General features: G+C 39.0%; 2 protein-coding genes across 6 annotated transcripts in view; one reads left to right on the top strand and one right to left on the bottom strand.

Moving 5' to 3' along the window:
- The window catches only part of SCLT1 (sodium channel and clathrin linker 1), a 46,113-nt gene extending 36,794 nt beyond the window's left edge, over positions 1–9,319 (bottom strand). Inside the window, exons 1-6 of one of the 3 annotated variants that reach the window (XM_065062087.1) lie at positions 9,126–9,319; positions 8,835–8,917; positions 6,965–7,032; positions 3,816–3,871; positions 3,295–3,427; positions 478–543 (exon numbers count right to left, since the gene is read on the bottom strand). In XM_065062087.1, the coding sequence (XP_064918159.1) occupies positions 478–543; positions 3,295–3,427; positions 3,816–3,871; positions 6,965–7,032; positions 8,835–8,868 (357 nt within the window). In that variant the 5' untranslated portion in view covers positions 8,869–8,917; positions 9,126–9,319. Of the gene's footprint in view, positions 1–477; positions 544–3,294; positions 3,428–3,815; positions 3,872–6,964; positions 7,033–8,834 lie in introns of all 3 variants that reach the window. The other 2 variants (XM_065062088.1, XM_065062086.1) reach the window with 2 other exon arrangements.
- Positions 9,314–20,529, top strand: C4H4orf33 (chromosome 4 C4orf33 homolog). 3 transcript variants are annotated; one of them, XM_065062097.1, is made up of 7 exons: positions 9,314–9,573; positions 13,211–13,400; positions 15,230–15,290; positions 15,483–15,534; positions 15,639–15,662; positions 15,766–15,838; positions 17,490–20,529. In XM_065062097.1, the coding sequence occupies exons 1-7, from the start codon at positions 9,421–9,423 to the stop codon at positions 17,516–17,518; spliced, it is 582 nt and encodes a 193-aa protein (XP_064918169.1). In that variant the 5' UTR covers positions 9,314–9,420; the 3' UTR covers positions 17,519–20,529. The 3 variants fall into 3 exon arrangements, with proteins under 3 accessions (XP_064918169.1, XP_005506096.3, XP_021148000.2); XM_005506039.3 differs by having other exon boundaries at positions 9,377–9,573; positions 15,639–15,838; XM_021292325.2 differs by lacking the exon at positions 9,314–9,573 and adding an exon at positions 9,860–10,126 and having other exon boundaries at positions 15,639–15,838.
- Positions 20,530–21,907: the final 1,378 nt, after the last annotated feature.

Raw genomic sequence — 21,907 nt, 5'->3', positions numbered from 1 at the left:
AACCATACAGGAATCAGACCTTGCAGAGAAGCAGCTGCTCAGCTAAAAACTTCACCATGTCTTTCACTTCACTTTTCCTATGACATTAACATTGTTTGTCACTCCTGGAAGTCCTAGGATAAAGCTTGGAGATGAAATCTCACAGTCTAGGGAAGTGGATGATGCGCTAGAAGATTAGGCCTCAGAAAAATTCCTAAAAAAAATTTGGCATGTAAACTTACCACTGACTTCTTGAACAAAGAGCTCACACAATGTTAAGAGCTAATCTCTCAGCCACCCTGATTTGGTGTTTGGAGTTCAGGAAAAAAAGCCATTGCTACTCAATTTTTGAATAGTTACTAGAGAAGTTTGCAAATCTGAATGGCACAAGCTCTTTTCCAGGTATCTATGTGTGACTTCGTTTTTCTTTTGTACTTTGAGGCTCTAGTAGGAAAAAAACAAAATTTATTAGGTCACTGTTTAGAAGGTTTTACTTACCAACTCTATTTTCTCATTGGCTGCATGCAGTTTCTCAATCAATTGTTGAAGGCTAGTCAGTTCATTCTAGAACAAGAATTCAGAGTTTCTTATAATCATCATAAAAAGTGTGTAATTAAAGAGTTCCATGGTCAATTTAAAACATTTTCAAAAAAAGTATACGTGTTGCAGAAAATTCAATATGCCTGTGTAGATTTTTGATAGATTACTTTTAGCTGTTAACCTAGTAATCTGGCAAATTAAGTTTAATATTGAAAAGCATCTGAATTTCACTCAGTTACATATTGCCTCCTTCCAAATCTCATACAATATTACTATCAAAATATGAAAGCATACACGAATAGTGCCTTTAAAGAGCCACACAGACTACAATGCTACTTAGAGAAATTTGCTAAGCAGATCAGCAGACATGTACCCCTTCATAATTAAAAATAATGCCTGTATGGACACACTTAATTTGCTCTTTGCCATACAGAATGTCTTCTGTCTATACAAAAACCTGTTAGATTAAACTCTTGAGTCCCTGAACTTGAATGCTATTTTCCTAGGAAAACCAGCATAACAAACATAGAATTATCTGCAGCATGCCAAGTGATTTCAGAGCAGAGAAGATACTCCTGAGCTGGAATATGTACTGTGCTGTGTTTTTTTTAACAGTCTCAAGGCCAAGCATACACTAGAAACCTATTCCAACAACTCCCTAATTTACATCCAACCCTTACAATGGTCTCCTCTCTCATCTTTGCTTTCTGGCACTTCTAATTCTAGTTGGTCTCATCCATTTACATCTGCTAGCTATTTTCTGCTCCACCATTAAAGGCAAAACCTAAAATAACATGTATTTAACTGAGAAGTTTTTTTCTATGGGAGACCAGTAGCATTTAAGAATAAAAGGCAGCTCAACCTCACTCTTGTTACAATGGCATTACAATCCACCAAGAATTTAGTTACCAATGAGAAGTGAAATCTGCCAACCTTAAATTCTGCAACAGCTACCAATGACTCTGTGCTCTATCATGTGTATGTTACCAGTAACTGACAATGCAACAAAAAAATAACAGAAGGAATAGGAGCAATAAGTTGGAACTACACACAGGTAAAATAGTCCTCACAACTATTACTTGGAATAGTTATGAAACTTGACAGAGCACAATAGCTGTACAGATGTTTTACCTGATTCTTGGAAAATAACATATTGCTCAGGTGGACTTAATAACACAAAAGAACAACAACAACAAAATCCTTAAAAAATATATTTGTTACATAGGTGAATTGTAACAGTGCCCACAAGTCTAGTGTATTTGAAAACAGAAAGCAAATTCTAAAACGCTGTATTATCTTTTTATAGACCTAGAAATATCAATAGTGAGATGGACACATGCATGAAGTTTCTATTAGTTCTTCACACGCTGGGCATCTTCACAGAGCTTGTCAGAGCAAACCAGCTTCTTTTCTGAACTAAGATTTACTGAAAGCCCTTCCCCAGAAACAGCAGCAGAGAAACCAGCTGCTCAACACAAGCGTTAGAAGAATACTGGTGAACTTTATTCTTCATCTGTTTCCACATGCTTCTTTACTGAATGACAACAGGAAACGGAGACTACTTTTTCCCACTACCCCACTGTGAACTTAGAGACAAAACTCAGGATTCAAACATATGAGAACAACATGAAAGACTTCCACCTTAGAATTCGGAAATCTTTAGCAGCTTCTTTAGATGTTGAACTCTACTGAAGATTTCCAACCATCCAATTCAAATTTATTATTTATATGCAAATGCATATCTTGTGCACATACACATTAATCCTCAGTGAACTCCCCTAGTTCCTGTCCATACATTTGAAATAAAGAACCTTTCCAGTCCTAACAGTGCATTGATCTGATTAATCAGTGGCCACATCTGACCACTCAACTTCAGATGACTATTACAGAAAATAATTAACAGGACTGGTAGAACACCACCCCCCACACCCCCCCAATTCACTTTGATTATACAGACCCAGATTCTCTACATTCTAGAAAGACATACCAAAAATAATAAAAATAGAACTGAAAATTACTTTCAGATTTTGCCTTTCAGCCATGTGAATCTGTGTTTCAGTTGTACCTTCCTGGCACTGCTCCTGGAATTGCTTAAGCTCCTGTAATATTTTCTGCCAGACCTCTACTGCTACTTCATTTTCATAAATTGCAAAACAATGGTTTATATAAAATACTCAATTAGATCACATTTTCCTTCATGTATTATTCTCTAAAAAGAGAAGTCTTAAGTTCTGTTTTGAAGAAATGCCATATTCTGTACTTATCTCTGCATATATTAAAACTACACAGACAAAATACCAAATTCAGATGCAAAAAAGCAGATTCTTACAAGTTCAAATTCCACCTACAAGTGAATTGCAAGTTTTATGGACTTTTTATAGCTCAGACTTACAGGTATTTACTGTAGGTCTACAGTATATATAATATTCAAATACAATTCAGCTGTCAGTTTAACTTCAACTTAATCATATGCAGCAGGATTGATACATTATAATAAACTCCAAATTTTTGCTTATCTTCTCAGATTTAATTACTACTTTCTATATCTCATATATACTTGTCTTCTCACATCACATTACAATGTTTTAATCAAAATGACAAACTACTCCAAACATTTTAACTGAACAAAATATTTCATTATTTTTCTGGTCAGGGATTCAATCTAAAGATCAAGCCAACTTGGTAAAATTACAAGCACAAATTAATATTAAAAACTTCCTATATGAATCCAGGATAGGAGGAAATAAAACTGTAAAAATGTTTCATCTCACGCACTTGTTTCATCACTTGTAGTTGTTCTTGATAGTTTCTCACTGTTTGTTCATCTCCAGGAATATCAGTTCCTGGTAGCATGAAAGGAAGAGACTCCAGGTGGTCCTGAACAGCGTCTTTCAACTCCACATACAGCCTGAAATTCAAAAAACTAAGTTCAGCAAAGTATTTAACAGGAATTTTTTTAACAACTGAAGTACACCATACCTTCCATCTGTACATACTGTTTACTTCCAACTCATTATTTACATCTATTAATCAAGTTATGCTCTATGAACACAAACAGTTTGAAACAGCTTAACAGCTAGTTAAGAGACACAGTTAAATCTGCTAAACCTGGTGCTGTAATCTATATTAGGCACTTCAAGACTCCAACATTAAGCTCGTGAGTATAAAATCTTCAACTATTAAGTAGATTCAAAAGATTTCAATGTCCTAAAAAAAATTAAGGTTTAGAAATAAATAAATAAATAAATAAATAAATAAATAATCATCAGCAGTAATAGGGCAGTGCAATTATTTACCGTTCATTTTCCTTGGTGACTTGTTCACATTTCAGTCTCATCTCACTCACTTGTTCCTAACACAAAAACATGCAAGAGTAAGCATTCATTTCAGTGACACAAACTTCAGTTATTCATTCTTTCACTTTTTAATTCCAACTGATACTGTAAAAGACGGACAATTTAATTCAGTGTAATACAGTAAATGAAAGGAACTTTCTTTTGTAAGGAGAGTCACAGGGTGCCCTTTAAATTTAACAGTTGCTAAGTCCTGTTATACCTGAGCATTCAGAAGTCATTATGAGCGTTAAACTTGGCTTTTGAAATTCTCATAGCTGTTACAGATTGATTCTTAATTAACTCAAGTTCTTTTAGGGACACACATCTTTTATGCAGCAAAGATTTGAGATAAGAGTTTAGGACTTAATTGAGTAGAAATTTCAGTTACATGAGTCAAATAGACTGTTTTGTTAACTAAACAGTGCAACAAAAGCATAGTGCTTCAATTGCCTTCCAAAATTGGCCAAGTTCAAAAATGGTAATTGCAGAATCTTTATGATGGACAGATTGAACTAAGTGCACTAACCAAAACCAGAGTAAAACTTCTGCATGTAGATCACAAGTAAAAATTGCCTTCTGTATGCATCACATTTTAATTATTAAACATACCACTTTGCTTTTCAGTGCTTATATGAAACATTAAAAAGTTCAATTTTTCTGTGGTTGAGAGGACAGTCCCACCACCTCCACCTCAGTCTCCATGATAATACACATTTAAAGAATTTTTTTAATATGAAAAACTATTAAGAATGAAAAAAGCTGGGTATATCGACACTAGCAAGACTGAGCTGGACTGCATGGCCAAGATCAAATGTTTAGAGAAGAGGAGCAATAGCTGGTGCATCTGAACATCACCTAGGAAAGGACCCGCAACCATATCAGAACATCTAGTGAAATAAAACATGCATGTTTCATTTCACAACACCACTTCTCCAAAAACACTCAGTACACCGTGCAATTTGGACAGTTTTCCAGCCTCTTCATGGAAAGCTCTCCAGCCACTTGAGGCAGACGATAGGCCAGCAAGTTTGTGAAACATGGTACAGGCATACTTTCCCCTATATATTCTGGGCCCCTCAGTTCAAGAAGGACAGGGAACTGCTGAGAGAGTCCAGCGTAGGGCAACAAAGATGATTAAGGGAGTGGAGCATCTCCCTTATGAGGAAAGGCTGAGGGAGCTGGGGCTCTTTAGCTTGGAGAAGAGGAGACTGAGGGGTCACCTGATTAATGTTTGCAAATACATAAAGGGCGAGTGTCAGGAGGATGGAGCCAGGCTCTTCTTGGTGACAACCAATGGTAAGACATGGGGTAATGGGTTCAAACTGGAACAGAAGAGGTTCCACTTAAATTTGAGAAGAAACTTCTTCTCAGTGAGAGTAAAACAACACTGGAACAGGCTGCCCAGTGGGGTTGTGGAATCTCCTTCTCTGGAGACATTCAAAACCCACCTGGACACATTCCTATGTAACCTGATCTAGGTGTTCCTGCTCCAGCAGGTGAACTGGACTAGATGATCTTTTGAGGTCCCTTCCAATCCCTAACATTCTGTGATTCTGTGAAAAACTAACGGCCTGACACTCACCCTTTACATATTTGTAAACATGAATGAGGTCACCCCTCAGTCTCGTCTCCTCCAAGCTAAAGAGACCCAGCTCCCTCAGCCTTTCCTCATAAGGGAGGTGCTCCACTCCCTTGATCATCTTTGTTGCCCTGTGCTGGACTCTCTCCAGCAGTTTCCTGTCCTTCTTGAACTGAGGGGCCCAGAACTGGACACAATATTCCAGATGTGGTCTCCCCAGGGCAGAGTAGAGGGGAAGGAGAACCTCTCTCGACCTACTAACCACCCCTCTTCTAATACACCCCAGGATGCCATTGGCCTTCCTGGCCACAAGGGCACAGTGCTGGCTCATGGTCATCCTGCTGTCCACCAGGACTTCCAGGTTCCTTTCCCCTAAACTGCTCTCCAATAGGTCATTCCCCAACTTATACTGATACCTGGAGTTGTTCTTGCCCAGATGCAAGACTCTACACTTGTCCTTGTGTAATTAAATTTATCCCCGCCCAACTCTCCAGCCTGCCCAGGTCTCGCTGGATGGCAGCACAGCCTTCTGAAGTGTCAGCCACTCCTCTCAGCTTGGTGTCATCAGCAAAATTGCTGACAGTGCACTCTATTCTCTCGTCCAAGTTGTTGATTAATATATTGAATAGTACTGGTGCCAGTACTGACCCTTGAGGAACTTCACTAGATACAGGCCTCCAACTAGACTCTGCCCCACTGACCACGACTCTCTGGCTTCTTTCCTTCAGCCAGTTCACAGTTTCCTTCAGTCTACCTCACTACCCAATCATCCAGTCCACACTTCCTCAGTTTAGCTGCAAAGATGCTGTGGGAGACTGGGTCCAATGCTTTACTGAAATCAAGACTGACATGACTGCAGGTAGTTTTACAGTTTTATATGCAACCCAAAGCTGTCGTTCTGTCTGTACGGATATCATATACAATATCCCACATGATCACTTTCAGGTTTATGTTCAAAAAACTTTGAGTGCTGGCCCAATTTGATATAATTGTCTTTTTGTTTTTTGTTTTTTTTTTTTTTTTCCCTAGAGAGGCTCTGATAGAAAGCATAATTGCATCTGAGGAGGAATCATTTCATTTTAAAAAAAATCCTAAATCTGTGCACGTTCTAAGTTCATTTCCATGTATCTCGGCATCAGCAAAGTGGTGATGCCCCATCTTCCGCACAGACCTTCAGAAAGCCATATGGTTCCCAGCTCAAAAAATTACCTCCACATGAGACCAATCTCTTACAAAAGAGAAGTCTAAAAAGTGAAAAAGTCTACTAAAGTAGAAATCAAGTATTCTTTCAGGGATATATTCTCCTGAAGATTGCCAAGTTTTAAAAATGCATGAAAAGTAACAGAATTCACTGTTAAGGCAGTTTTTTTTCTGCTATTGCCTGGAAAAACAACAACCAACTCTAGAGTTGTGTGATGGACCCAACACAAGGCCAGGCCACACTGCAGCAGGCTGTGCTCTATGTACGCAAATGTTTGTCTCCAGTTTCATAACAAAAATTCTTAATACTTCCATCCCTGGGTTAACATACCTGCTTAACAGTGGTTCTGAAAATATCATGTATTTCATATTGTCCAAATGCCACACTGGGCCTCTGATCTGCAAAATACAATGTTCGAGAATCACAGCTACAACATGGGCTGTTATCTAGATAAACGTGACAGCAGTCAGAAACAAGTTTAACAGTGTAGCGCTCTGAATGTGCACACCATGTTTCATAAAATTCTTCCATTTAGTACAATTATTTTAATGAAAATGGGACCTGAAAAAACCTACAAAGATGGTGTGATAATAATGAATTCCATTTCTTTAGCATTTGTTCTGTTTTCTTTTAGAAATTTTTAAAAATGAAGTTTTTGCCTAGAAACCCCGCAAACACACGTTAATGATCCACAAGGCCTCAATAGGATATTGAGGGACATGAAAGGCAAAAGTAGCCAACCTCTTCAGGCACAGCAGTCTGCAAACATCAGAGGCCACAGGTGCAAAAGGGGTCAAACCTTCAACACCACTTACAGGTGTACTCACCTGCAACAGTGAATCCCTAAAGACATTCTGATAAAATAATTTATGTATTTAGTAGCTTATCACAAAAATACATAATTCCTCTATTTCATTATATGTTTTTGTGATAAGCTACTAAATACAGATAAAACTCAATTCATAATTGATCATTTCATTCTGAGAATCTCCTTTACAGCTACATATTTAACATAACAAATATTTATGATACAAAGCAATATTTAGTAGTGCTTGGAGAGCATCTTTATGCATATTACACACATTCAGCATTTTAGAACTTTGATTTCACACTCATAAAACAAGAGGAACATCAATCCATATATTGGACTCAGAGCAAGTCTCAAATCACTTGGTATGCAAGCCAACTTCAAATTTGTCATTTGGCAGCCTTCAAAACGCATGAAATTTTTAAAAGAGAGAATTCAACTCCTTGATAGAACAGGCAACTCTTACCACTTTACCATGAATGTAGTCTGAGCTCTAGTTAGAGCCTAATGATTTATAGAAGCTGCGCCCAAACAAACTAAATCCATATTATAATGCAAAACCGATATTAGAAAACACACAATTTGTTCACATCATGGTATAATAAATACTCATGCAAAACTTGATTAAGATATGGGCTTATGAGCTGGTCTATCACCTTTGGCCACCCAAAGCTGTCATACAAAATCTAGTATCGGTTAAAATGCTGAGGTTCAAGTGATGCACAGGCATAGCACTTCATGCACTATGATCTTGTCCAACTTCCTACTGTGCTATCAAGTTTTCCCACAACACTCATTAGTGATAGTAACATACTCAGAACAACATATCAACTCATTGTCTATAAATTGTGCAGAGCAATTTTTCCCAGTATTTTGCTGATAAGTAATGAAACTGTACTCTGATTCAATCATATTAAGCTTAAAGTTATCAAAATTGTAACAAGGAACACACACTTAAAAATATTGATTTTAGTTCTTAAAGCAAATGTTATGTATAACTGGCAAGGCAGCTTTTTGTCTTTCAGGTACAAGCCAAGCATAGGAGGTGCAGTAGTTTCTTAACCAAAGAAAAGAGGTGTTATTTTGGGCTGTCACCCTCGTTAGCAGCTTTTAATTATTACTCTTTTGATGTCGTTATTCGCTATAGCAAACACCAGAAGCACTACAGAATATAAATAAATCCTCATTGCTGCAACCACATGCAAAAGGGTTTCTATCCTGTGTAGAAACCGACGCTGACGCCCAAGAGGCAGCGGCCAGGCCCAGGCTCCTCCGCTCCGTCCTTCCAGCAGCCCCGGGACAACGCCGGGTCTAAGACACGCCGGGTCTAAGCCGCGCCGTGCCGGGAGCAGCCGGGCAGCCCAGACAGCCGACCGCTCGCACAGACCTCACCTGCTTCTGCCGCACCAGCGAGCTCAGAAGCCATAATTCCAGTGGAGAGCTCCACCGCCGCTCTGAGTTCCGCTCAGGAAAGCCTGAAAAACCCCAGGAAAAGCCTGTGATTTCCAGGCTCGCCGGCGGACACGGAAGGCGAGAGTTACTCGAGAGAGAGAAGCAGGCAGTAACTTCCATGCGCCGGGGACGTCCTTCCTTCGCCCACCGGCTCGAACCTCTTTCGGAAAGCAAAGCCGCGGTTGCTGCTTTGGAGAGCTGGGGCAGCAATCACAGTCTCCGTTTCCGTACCTGCCGCTCAACCCGGCGTGGCGACCTCGCCGCCACCGCCGCCCGACAGGGAAACGGCGCCCAACGGCAGGCAGTCCAACAGCACCCGCGCGCCCCAGAAACGGGCGCTCCGCTCCGCTTCGCCACGCGCCCCGTAACGGCTAACGGCACAGACAGCAACCACCACACGCTCGCCTCGCGGGCGCCTCAGCTCCTCCCTCTGCACCCAGGGCAGCCCGAAACGGCACGGGGGTCACGTGCCGGTGGGGCGTGTCGTTCTGAATGTCAATCTTCCGCCCGGCCCCTCCCCGCCCATATGAGTGCGCGCCAGCCTGGAGAAGGGACCTGGCGGGGCGGGCTGAGGGAGCTTGTACGCGCACGCGCTGGAGCGCTGCGGCGGCAGGAGGGCGAAGGGGAGGCGTTCGGTTCGCCCGGGCTCCAGGTTTCATTGCAGGGATTGGCTGGAGGTGTAAGAACTCTGTTGTTAAACTTAACTAAGAAATGCGTGGGTTAATGACAGGCGTTTACACGTTGAAATTCTCTTCAGGAAATGCTGCTGCTGGAGTTAGCCCGGAGTAGCCGTGAGGCAGCCGGAACTGGGAGCAGTTTCAAACCCTGTGGGGGCTCCTGTGTTTAGTAACGAACTCTGAAGTACAGCAAAAGCTGTTGTCTCTGACACGGTCTCCAAGTACTCCCCTGTCCTTTGGAGCAGTTAAAAAAAATACCTGTAGAATTACTTCCGCTTTGCTTTTGTCGGTGTTACTGAGGTTGATAGGGTTTGAGCGGAAGACATAAATTCCTTGGATGAGGAGAGACGTGAGGTGATCGGGGCGGCAGCAGCTCTGTCCTTGCTGTGCTGCACATGTGGCTGGGGTCTGGCTGCAGCAGCTCCGTGCAGCCTGGGGCTGAGCTCTGCGGGTCGTTTTAAACGGCTGAGAAAGTACTGCCTCCAAAGCTACTGCTTTTAGCGTTGGCATCTCTTTACAGGTCATTAACAACTGTCTGAGGTGTAGTGTTAGAAGGTAATTAAAGGTCTACTGTTGCGGTTTTAAATTACTTTTGCACCATTACTATGTGTTGCTATTTTTATTGTAATGGAAAAGCATTCTAGTAACCAGCTTACCTAAGTCTGTGCAATGTGATAAACTCAAGACTTGTATGGCCATTAATTTGGAGAAATCTGAGCTCTGCTGTTCATCAAGTCAATTTGGGCACTGAGTAGACCTAATGAAAGCTAGTGGATGTTTTGCAATTTTCCCTATTTCGTGGTTATCTTTAAAATTGCCTGTTCTTACAATTAAGAGTAGTATTTGTTTTCAAAAATACGTCAAAACTTCAATCCGGTTATTTCAGTACATGATAAGCTCTTCCTGCAGGAGTTAAGTTTTTCACCAAAAAAAGACGTCTGTCTCATATAGGTATAAATAGCGAACTGATAAGTATTTTATCTTCATTTTTACACACGACAGTTAGAGTAGTGTCTAAATTGGTTTAGCAGGTTCTGTTATTTCACTGTTGTGTGGTTTGGTGTTTTTGTTTTTTTAACTTGGTATGTTGTGACTCTGTTCCTGAGACAACCTTTCAAATCTTGTGCAGAAAGAGAAGCTTTGCATTCCTTACTTCATTTGAAAGTTATAATAGCTAATTGTGCAGTTCTGCCTAGATATTAAGATGTTCCTGGGCTACTTTAATTAGAAGACTATGTTTTTTTTAAACACTATTGAAATCTGTCGGTATTTTCTAATAGGTATTTCAGATATTTACCTTGACCAGTGGGTGCAAAGAGTTAAATATATTAGCACAAACTGGAAATACAATAATAGAAGGAAATATCAACTTCTAAGTCTGAAATGTTATTTTAATAGGGCAGTATAAAATGGGTTCATAACACTTTATTAGATTTCTTGGATATACCTGTCTGCTCTTAAACTTTACTCTTTGAGTAAGTGATCCTGCTTGTGTTACTCTGTCTTGTTTCCTTTCACAATAAGTGCGCGTACGGCGTATAGAGGTCCGTTTACAGGAATTTTCCTGTTCATTTCAAAAACCACTAGGAAGGGTCTTACCGCCTCTGGTTACTCCATGCTCATGCTGCTTGATGTTTGCAGCCTAGAAAATTAAAAGCACAATACTTGTCTGCATTTCCTGTGGATTAAGATTTTTTAGATTACTTTAAGGTTAGATAGCCCGTTTAATATGTTTTAGGAGCTGTTTGTATTGTGTAAGGGGCTTGTTGCTTAATAAATTTTTTGTATTATTTAAAATATTTGAGGGTGTTGGTTGACAGCCATCTGAATATGAGCCACAAGTGTGCCCAGGTGGCCAAGAAGGCCAACAGCATCCTGGCTTGTATCAGGAATAGTGTGGCCAGCAGGACTAGAGAAGTGATTGTGCCACTGTACTCAGCACTGGTGAGACCCCACCTTAAATCTTATGTTCAGTTTTGGGCCCCTCATCATAAGAAAGACATTGAAGTACTGGAGAGAGTGAAGAGGAGGCAACGAATCTGGTGAGGGGCCTGGAGCACAGGTCTGATGAGGAGCGGCTGGGGGAACTGGGGCTGTTTAGCCTGGAGAAAAGGAGGCTGAGGGGAGACATTATCACTGTCTACAACTACCTGAAGGGAGGTTGTAGCATAGAGGGTGTTGGTCTCTTCTTCCAAGTAGAAAGTGATAGGATGAGAGGAGATGGCCTCAAGTTGTGCCGTGGAAGGTTTAGATTGGATATTAGGAAAAATTTCTTCATGGAAAGGGTTGTCAGACATTGGAACAGGCTGCCCAGGGAAGTGGTGGAGTCACTATCCCTGGAGGTCTTTAAAAGACACGTAGATGAGGTTCTTAGGACATGGTTTAGTGCTAGAGTTAGGTTGTGGTTGGATTTGATGATCCTGATGGTCTCTTCCAATCAAAATGATTTTATGTTTCTATTTAACAAAACATTATTTTGTAAAAACATAGTTTTGATTTCAAGAGATGTTTTTGACGTTTCGTGGCAATCCCCCGAATTAATGATGTGAAATCGTCTGCTGGTGTTTGAATATCAAGAATACATTGTTAATGTTGTCAGAACTTTCAATAATGTTACTTTTTATATTTTTATAGGGTGGAATTAGTAATGCTTATTAAATGCCCCCAGAGTGTGACTGGATGAATGTTCTCTTATGACTAAATTAGAGTTTTATAGAAACATTGAACAACTTCTAAATCTGCCTGGTACTATTGCAGAATGCCCAATTAAAACAATGTTTCCTAAATGCTCTGGGGAAACTAGAGGCTGAGGAGCTATCAGTCCTTGTCTTGAGGATAAGATGAAATACTTGGTCTATAATGTGGGAAAAAAAACAAAACACCGAACCAAAAATTCAGAAGTTACTTATGATTATAAGTCAAAATTATGATGGTTCTATTTTTTATCAATGTAGCTAAATAGATGGTGGAGTTGTTCCCCTGGGGAATATAGAACCTTCTACGTTTTGGCTTTGCCCATTTTTATCTAGCCTGTATTCCTGTTAAAATAAAGTACCCATCTGAGCTTAAGGCTGTTTTTAAGGTTTGTGCAGTTATCTCTAAATAACAGTAGCTGTTGGAGTGCAGTGTGCCCTATTCTTACTGCTCTCCAAACATCCAGTGTGTTTAACAAGATGTGCTTGCAGTTTTAAAATCCTTTAGTTTGGCTAGTTTGCAATGACTATCAAGAGAAGCTTCAGCTAATTGTTTCATCATCTTGCATCTCACATTCATAGAAGGTTTTTCTCAATGTGTTTTTCTTATGTTATGAAATCATCTAGGACCATTTAGTGGAGACTGTTTTATCTATTCTCTTGATAAATATTTCTGATAGTTTTGGAAGGTGTTTATTTAAGTACATAGTTGCCTTAAGCTTGGTAAGACTTCAGAGTGATTTGTAACCATACAGGTTTAAAAACATATGAAAAGTATTCATGTAACTGTTTATTTAATTGCTTTATAAAGCTAAACTATTTCAGCTCTTCTGTTGCCGTGACTGACTGTAAGAAATTGTGCTTTTTTCCTGGCCAAGCAAATAGTGCAGTTGATGGTGGAATGGAATGAAATCTTCTTTGACAGAAACTTTTCTTGTTTATGTAGTACAGGAAGATGGAATTTAGAATTAAACACACATGGGATGGTTTACCTGTGAGCCATGAGCCAGTAACAATTGGGCTGAAGTCAGACAATGCAGGACTGCTAATGGAAGTTAATGCTCCATTCTTTAATGATCCTCCAGCACCACTTGGAGAGCCAGGGAAACCTTGTAGTAGACTGTGGGACTATGAGGGTAAGTATAACCATTCTGTTACAAATATCTGATCTGTGTCAACACTGGTGTTCCTCTGTAGTTAATACGCCTGGTCTTTATTTAAGGGTCTATAATGTTTGGGTTTTTTTTTTTTTAAGTAATCTAGTGGTTGTGAGTGCGTGACATCTAATTCAATTCAGTTTATTTAGTCACAGTACTGCTTTTAAAGATCAGATCTGAAATGTGAAAGTTTTCCTTTCTCTTATATCTTGAGGTCTTGGGAAAGAATTTAGTTGCAATGACTGTAAACCCTTAAACAGCTCCTTGAGTAACTGTAAGCCTCATACTATATTCAGCTGTAAACTACCCCAAACTGTATCAAGAGTGATGCTCTTTTTCTAGGTAGTTAATTGATTTTCATCACTAACACTCCTGGCTGTGAGGTGAGTGGTTGTTTTATGGTAGTGCAACAATACAAATGACTGTGAAAAGAAGCAAATATGTTTTGTCACTCAGTGGCCATAAAGAAATGGAGTACAATGAGCTGGAATAGTCTCAAGAATGATGATGCTGACTCTTCCTGATCCTGTCAATAATATGGGCACTCAAACTTAGTTTATGGCTTACTGATATAACTTGTGGAATAATAGAGAATAATTTTGTGGCATATGTGTAGAAATGCATTTGCACTAGGTGCATAGAAGTGAAAGCCTGAAGACGGGTTCTACTTTTGCTTTAAGAAATGGAGAGCAATAGCTGGAACATGTTTACTTTAATCGCTTTTCCAAAGTGTATTTGAAGAATACAAAGATATGAAACACAGAAAGAGCAAGTCATAAAATATGGCTCACAATTGTACCTAAATGGAATGGAGAATATCCTTACAGGAATGCTGTTTTCACTTTGCTTTCCTGTCAGTACTGTCACTTTAACCTCTTGCTTTGAATAATGCAAGAATTCAATGCTTCCAGCAGCAATCTACTTCCTGATTATTGAACTATTCTGATTAAAGCTATATTAGAACAACATTAGCACCTCTTTGATTTTATTACCTAAAATGTAAAAATAAAGTTAGCAATCATATATAATTATTCTAACTAAAGCTTTCTAATAGTGTTATTGCTGTGAGAAGCACCATTATAGTGCTACTTTGTATTTCTGAGACGTGATCCAGTAGTCACACCTGACTTTCAGTTACATGTGGAACACTGATCCCTTGTCCAAAGTACCAGCCATCTACAGGACAGGGAAAAGCCATTTGAGCTAAACACCTTCTTACTGTTTCTGAGATTTAGCAGACTTGGTTATGGGCTGTGTGCTCTGCTGTGAGCATATGTTCCTCTTTTCATCTTTTTTTTTTCTGCTGCTCTGAACCCTCAGGCTACCAGCAAACATAAGACTTTTGCACTTAAGTGCTCTACCCACAGTGCCTACTGTGAGTATGATTGACTGGAATTGCTCTGTCGTGGTCAGCTTTGTTCACAGCAGGCATACTAGATGAAATCACTATGTGCTGTTGCTTTTCTTACTGCATTGGCAGCTAGTGGTTGTTAATAAACCTGCCATTTTTCTGCTGCATCAAGATCAGTATTTCCAAAGCTAGAGTTGGTAAAGTAAATAAAATTAGTACAATGCTTTGTAAAGCTCTTTATGGCGATAGGCATTAAAAAAAACTCTTGAAGTTACAATGATGGCACAGGATTTTAAATAGATGGGAAGCTGTCAGTAGCATGTACACAGCTAGACAAACTCTGGCATGGCACAGGCCAAAAATGAAAAGCAAGGTTTTAGAGGGATATGAAGGTGTCTAGGATATTTTAAAATAGTTATTATAAAATACTGATAGCCTGTGTTGTGGTTTTTTTTAGTTGTTGAAGCATTTTTCCTGAGTGACAGAACTGAACAGTATTTAGAAGTTGAACTTTGTCCGTAAGTACAGCACTCTGGCAAAAGTCACAAATGTTGATTTGCTTTTTCAGTTCTAATGTTTGTTAGATATATGTATGATGAAGACCGGGTACCAAAGTTGTTGCAATCCGAAGAATGTGAACGTTTGTGACAGAATAGTACGCTGATAATTTGGCATGATTTTAAGAAAATTGTGTTCTGATTTCTTGACAGCCATGGACAACACTTGTTGCTGCTACTTTCTGGCAAAAGAAGAGTTTGGAAAGTAAGTGGTCAAGTACATTCATAAGGTACAGAAAAGATATTTGGTTTTAGGTACCTGTTGCCTGATTGGGAGATGATGTTAACTCTATTTTCCTTCTTTACCAGGAAGAACTTCCTTTAGAGTTTGAGGTGACCAGAATTAAAACCAAATGGGAGGGTAAAGCTCACCTTCCATGGCACTATTTTCCACCGTGCACTAACAAATTCAACGCATTTGCAATTCATGGCTCAGGAGAAGAGAGAAAGTATGAAGCGCTTCATCCCGTGCCTCGACATGAACTACAGGAAGGACAGAAACCAGATTTGTAAGTATGAAATTAGCTTTTTTGTAGAATAGTTACACTATTCTTGGAATACTTAGAGCAAGCTAACCTGGTTTCCAGACTAAGTGCCAGTAGGATTTTAACTATACTGCTCAGCCCCAGCTCCACTGGCACTGTACTTTGTATAAGGCCCCATAGCAGATAGCTGTAACCAGTGCTTGATTGCTGGGTTATCCCCTAGCTGCACAGCAAGTGATACATTCAGCACCATTGGCATCTGTTTTATTACCTTCCTCATCTGAATCATAGATAGGTTGTTCTATATTTTCCTTGCCTCCAGCACCTTCTGAAATGTTGTTTAGTGTTAATTTCACTAGGTACATTTCCAGTAAATCTCTTTTGCTTCTCATCTACTGTGATAAATGACCTTACCTATACAGATGGTTCCATATTATGGAAAAAAATTGAAAGGCAGACTAAACTGAGAAGTATATTAAAAAGATACCCAGTATGAATAGAAAAAACTAGAATATCTTCATTTTTAAATTATGCTTTGAGCCTCTTTATTTTCTTTGACTGTGAGGCTGAGATGATTTGATAAAACCTCTGGACACTTTGTATAAATGAACTAGCTCTAGAGCTCCACCGTAGTTCTTAGACAAACTTGTCAATCAACATAAAATGATGGCCAGGTAAGGTAAATTTTAGATAAGTTACCCTTTTTTGCCTTTCTTTAAGAAAAACTTAACTTTTAGAAGTAAAAAATAAATTGTAAGCTATTGCTAATAAAGAATATTCTGTTTAGCTGTGTTCTGTAAGAAATAGATACTTTTTTTCCTGCAGTAAACTGGAGAATGCTGGTAATATTTTTCAGGAAGGGATTATTTATATGCTTTCTGTAGTACTTCTTCCAAAAAGAACCCTTGACTTTTTCAGACGTTGGTAGCAGATGTAATTATGTGAAAGGTTGCTCCTTGCTATGTTCATTGCTCTTAGTTTGTCTTCACTTTTACAAATTACTTTCTAATAAGAGAATTCTACTTACCTTTTTAAATGGGTAGTGCAGTGTCAGATGTTCTATCTACTGTTTGACAGTTATTTTATGTAAGAATTAGGAATTGGGCGCAGTGTCTTCCTTCTGTTTCTGTATGGTAGCCTAAAGGAGAAACTCTTAGCAAGAACTGATTTCATAATGTTTAAAGGAAATGAGCTTCTAACCTTCCAGAAAATATATATTTACTAGCTTTGTTATCCTGTCCTGCCACCCTCTTTTCTGTAAGGAGAGGATGTCACTGGGATACAATTTTTCAATTGCTCAAGAGCTGTAATTTATATTTACTTCATTGGAATGCAGGTAACTCATAAAGTAGAACAGTACTGTGCTCTTGCTCTGGCTGCAGTTCCAGGCAACATAAGGTGAGGGAGTTTAAAAGGAGGACACTCTGTTTGTGCTGTGTGATACTTGCTCATAGCTGAGGATTTTGCCCTGTTTTCTAGTACAAAATTTTCAGAAAGACAGTAGTGTTTTTATAAATAAACTCAGATTTTGGAAGAAGAACACATGGAATGATGGTTACATTCCTGCCCAAGAAAACATGAAAATAAAGATTAATTAAACCTCTTGAGGATACTGCCTTTAATTAAGACACATGCTGAGACTTGTAACATTTTTGTTTATTTCTTCTCTTTGCAGTCATCGCCTGGAATTTTTCAAAGAATTGAACCTGAAAGAACTAATGGGAGAAGACTGGAAGCAGCCTGAATCAGATATATGGAAGTCTCTCTCTAATTAAATGGGTTGAGACATACATTTTTATACAATAGCATTAAGGTTAGATGAAGGTGTGCGTAAAAAAACTTGTACATTTTGAGCAGTGTTTGTAAATATCAGATTAGTAAGGCTTTCCTTGACAATGAAAGCATTGATCCATCTTAAACTGTGAAGTATTTAGGCCACTTCATTCTAAATGTGTTAAGTAAGCAATGGCTTGTGTTTCAGTTCTTCTGGGTATGGAGTTTTTCATCTGTATGACAGAGATGAATCTGCTTCTACCAATGAAGGGGGAAAAAATGTGCCTAAGTTACACCTGTGTTTTCATGAGAACTCTAAGCTTCACAAGGTCAACATCTGGCTTGGAATATTTCGGCTTCTTGTAGTTGCTGCATTTCTTAAGTATTTTCACTGCTGCTTGTTTGTTTCTTGGCTGTTGAATGAGATCATGTGCACTAAACTCTTTAATTGCTATCAGGAGAAAGAATGCTTCCTCCAGGAACAGAAAATAATACAGCTGTTATGGCATTTTGTGGCACAGTACTCACATTGCAAAATGCCGGAGGTATAACACTAGCCAGCCCCTTTCCGATACCTGAAGTTTTCCTTTGTACAGTGCTGAAGGCGAAACTTAATTAATTACTTTATTAGCAGACCTCTCTGCTTCACATTTAGTGTGGAACTTCTAGTGATATTTAGATACAGAGGGTAGATTTACAAAAGGCTTTATGCATTCCAGGAAAAGTTTCTCATAATGTTTAGTAAAACTTTTTGATATAGCTGTGTGCCTACAAAAGCTTGTTTGTTATCATAAAGTCATAGAATGGGTTGGACGGAGCCATAAAGATAATCTGATTCCAACCCCCCTGCTATGGGCAGGAACACCTTCCACTAGACCAGGTTGCTCAAAGCCCCTTTCAACCTGACCTTGAACACTTCCAGGGATGGGGCATCCACAGCTTCTCTGGGCAACCTGTTCCAGTGCCTCATCACCCTCATGGTGAAGAATTTCTTCCATGATCTTGCCGGGCACAGAGAGAGACTGGTCTGTAGTTCCCCACGTCTTCCTTTTGGAAGGTCCTTTGGGGTTTTAAGGCCTTGTCACATTGCCTTAAGGATTCACCTCACACACATGAGGATTTTGTTTGCAGGCCGCCTAACCTTGGGTGTACTCTAATTGTATGTGCCTACGTTTCTACATACAGGCATGAATATTTTTAACAGTACTGAGTACTGTTAGCTGGGAACATCCAATATGTACACTCTTGCAGGTTTTACAAATGGGATTTTTTTGGTTTTTTGTTTGTTTGTTTTTTTTTTTTTTGCCTAGCATACTGAGTGCTGCTTGTTTGTGGCTGCTGACTTGTTCCTTTTTAAATTAAATTAGAAAATGGGAATCTCACCCACTAAGCATATCCTACATCTGAAAAGTAGGTGACTTCAAAATCAGACTTTTGGTTTCGTTCAGAATAAGGATTCAGACTATGACATGATCTTCAGTCCTGCGTCCTGTTGAACTGTCATCACAGTGTAGAAGCTGGTTGTGTTCTCTAGTTTTGTGAGGAGGATTGTTTTGGGAGGCTGAGAGAATATCAACAAGTCAAAATTGAAGGAGTATATTTCAGAAGTTATGCCATGAGGATGTGTTGTTTTTGTGTCGTCCTTTTGTGCAGCATTTTCTACTGAACAATTTAGAATCCCGCAAGATCCTAGAAAGGACTAGTGTTCTTGTAGTCTAACATCCTGCTCAAATCATGACTGTTGTTGAAACTAGATGAGTTTGCAGAGAGCCTTGTTGAGTTTCAAATAACTCCAAAGATAAAGTTTCAAATGCTCTGGGTAGCCTGTTTCAATACTCGGCTACTTCTGTTACAAAAACTTATGTAATTTCCGTTTCCTCATGCTGCGACTTGTGCCCATTGCCTTTTGTCCTTTCTCTGAGCATCTCCAAGAAGAGTGGCTGTTTTTCGCTGTAACTGCCCATTAGGTGTTTGAAGATAACTGCTAGCTCCTCTCGGGTTTCTTGAAATGTTGTCATTCTCGGTTTGTCTTTTGTGACTCTCATTAGTAAGCACCTTCCCCTCAGACTGACAACATAAATGTGTAAGCTGGGTTGTAACTCAGAGCAGCAATGCTCCCAGGCCTTTCTTGTTTGTTTAGCTCATAAATGATTCTAAAAATCTTGTGTGCATCTTTAGTTGTCAAAATGCGTGCAAAATTTTGCACAAGACTGCACTTTAAGTCACATTACTAAAAGGATTTTCTGTTGTCTTAGCTTCTATGCAGTAATAACCATAGTCTGGTCATGTTTTCTGTGCTGTCTTTAACTTTACATGTAAATTCTGCTTGAGAACAAAAGAAGATCGGAATATCTGCCTTTGTGAAGAATATCTTTGTGTGATTAATATCTGTGAAATAGAATGTTACTTCAGAGTTTTTGTTTGGCTTTAGAATTCCCTCTTTGTACTTCCGGTTTTATGTATATATACTTTCAAATTTAAGGATATTAGCCTCTTTCAGGTGCAGACTTTGGCATGCCAATACACTGGGCCATCCTATTCCTTTTTGCTCTCTTTTAATTAGACGCTATAGATTCCTTGCTATGAAGTGCCATCTGTTGAAAATTGTAAGTATTGTACTTTTAATTGCTTGGCTTTTCTACCTTCAATCTGTGTACAGTTTTCTAAAGAACGTCATCAGTCTGAAATATTGAATAATTCAATAAATGTTGATTAAAATGCTTTTTAGATACATCTAAAAGCTGCTTTTGAAATTTCAGTCAAAAGCAAAACAAAAATAAAGATTTCACTATGTTTTTAGGCTTCATTTTAAATGGTTTGTCAACAAAATGCATGCAAATGTTCAGAATGAGTTTATTTTTTCCACAAAGGTTGTCTTCATGTGATGAATGATGTTTTGTATGTAAGGGACAGTAAATCAAATAATTTGTTCAGAGGCTTCATCTCGTATTCATGTGCGCTTCAAACTGACTACTTCAGATTTGACTTTGGATGCAAATTATATTAACTTGGAGGGAAATAGATTACTTTCTCTAAATAAGTAATTTAACGTAAAATAATTGTCTCTGCAGTACAAAATGTAATGCTAGACGCTTCTGAAAATGGGAATTGCCGTATAGACATCACTTGAGGCATGCTGTTCCGCAGTGCTGTCAGGTGATTCACATGTGTGTTTCTGAGCTTTAACATTCTGTTTGAACTGTAAATGCTGCCCTTCATCAGAAGGCTTCCATATGGGCTCCTGAAGTGCAGAGCTGAAACCTGTGCACTGACTTGTTTCTAAAGATTTAAAGTTAAATTAATCCTGTGGTAGAAACTTACTGTAGGGAGGAGTCTTGACATAAGGTATGCATTAGATGAAAGCACAGTGTCTTGACTCACAGTAGTGAATTCATGGCTCATCACTGGGCAGTAAAATGCCTGCCAGTGTCACAGCTCCCAGGACTTTGCAGGGATGGCATCGGTGTCTGTTGAGATGACAAGCTGGTTCGTAGCCTTCTTGCTCTGATTGGCTTTTTAACCAGGTTTCATTTTACACTGGAGTCCAGTTGTAGGCTGTCTTTCCTCAATTGCCTTTTTTTTTCATGACATACAAACTTGAAGAAAAAACAAATTCTGTTCTGCATGAGTTCCATGTAAGTACATGTTCAGTGATTAATTCTGGCCTAGAAGGAACATGATTCGATCTAGTGTAGCTCAGTGTGTGTATACACATGCATGCATAGCTAGAGAGGCATTCAGTATTGTGCTGGTTTTGTATGTCAAAGTTTTATCAAGAATCTGATATGTACAGATAAATTTTCTAAATTGTCACACTAGGTATACTTTATGTAGGATATCAATTTGATAAAATACAGAGCTGCATGATAGAAAGGGAGATAGCCCAGGGAGGTAGTGGACTCGCCGTCCCTAGAGGTTTTTAAACTGAGATTGGACATGGCACTTAGTGCCATGATCTAGTAAACGGACTAGAGTTGGACCAAGGGTTGGACTCGATGATCTCTGAGGTCTTTTCCAACCCAGTCGATTCTGTGAAAGCATAGATCATGCAAGTACTTTAGCCACAAATCCATTTCTCCTTGAGCACTTCTTAGCCATTGCTCTCTAAAAAAAGAAAAACCACAAAAAAACCCACACAAAAAAACCAAAACAACAAACAAACAAAAACAAAAACCTACCACCCTGTCTTATAAGTATTTTCTGTGGGTAGTATTTGGCTTTGTGCCAGCTATACCCTGTGACGTATTTGGTCTAAGATGCAGGGCTTTTATTACTTTAGAAATGGGGGAATATGCATTTGGGGTACAGAGTGGTTTTTTA

Source organism: Columba livia, chromosome 4, assembly GCF_036013475.1.
Source record: "Columba livia isolate bColLiv1 breed racing homer chromosome 4, bColLiv1.pat.W.v2, whole genome shotgun sequence".
NCBI lineage: Eukaryota > Metazoa > Chordata > Aves > Columbiformes > Columbidae > Columba > Columba livia.
Note: the sequence above shows the minus strand (reverse complement) of the source record. Positions and strands in the feature narration are given on the sequence as shown.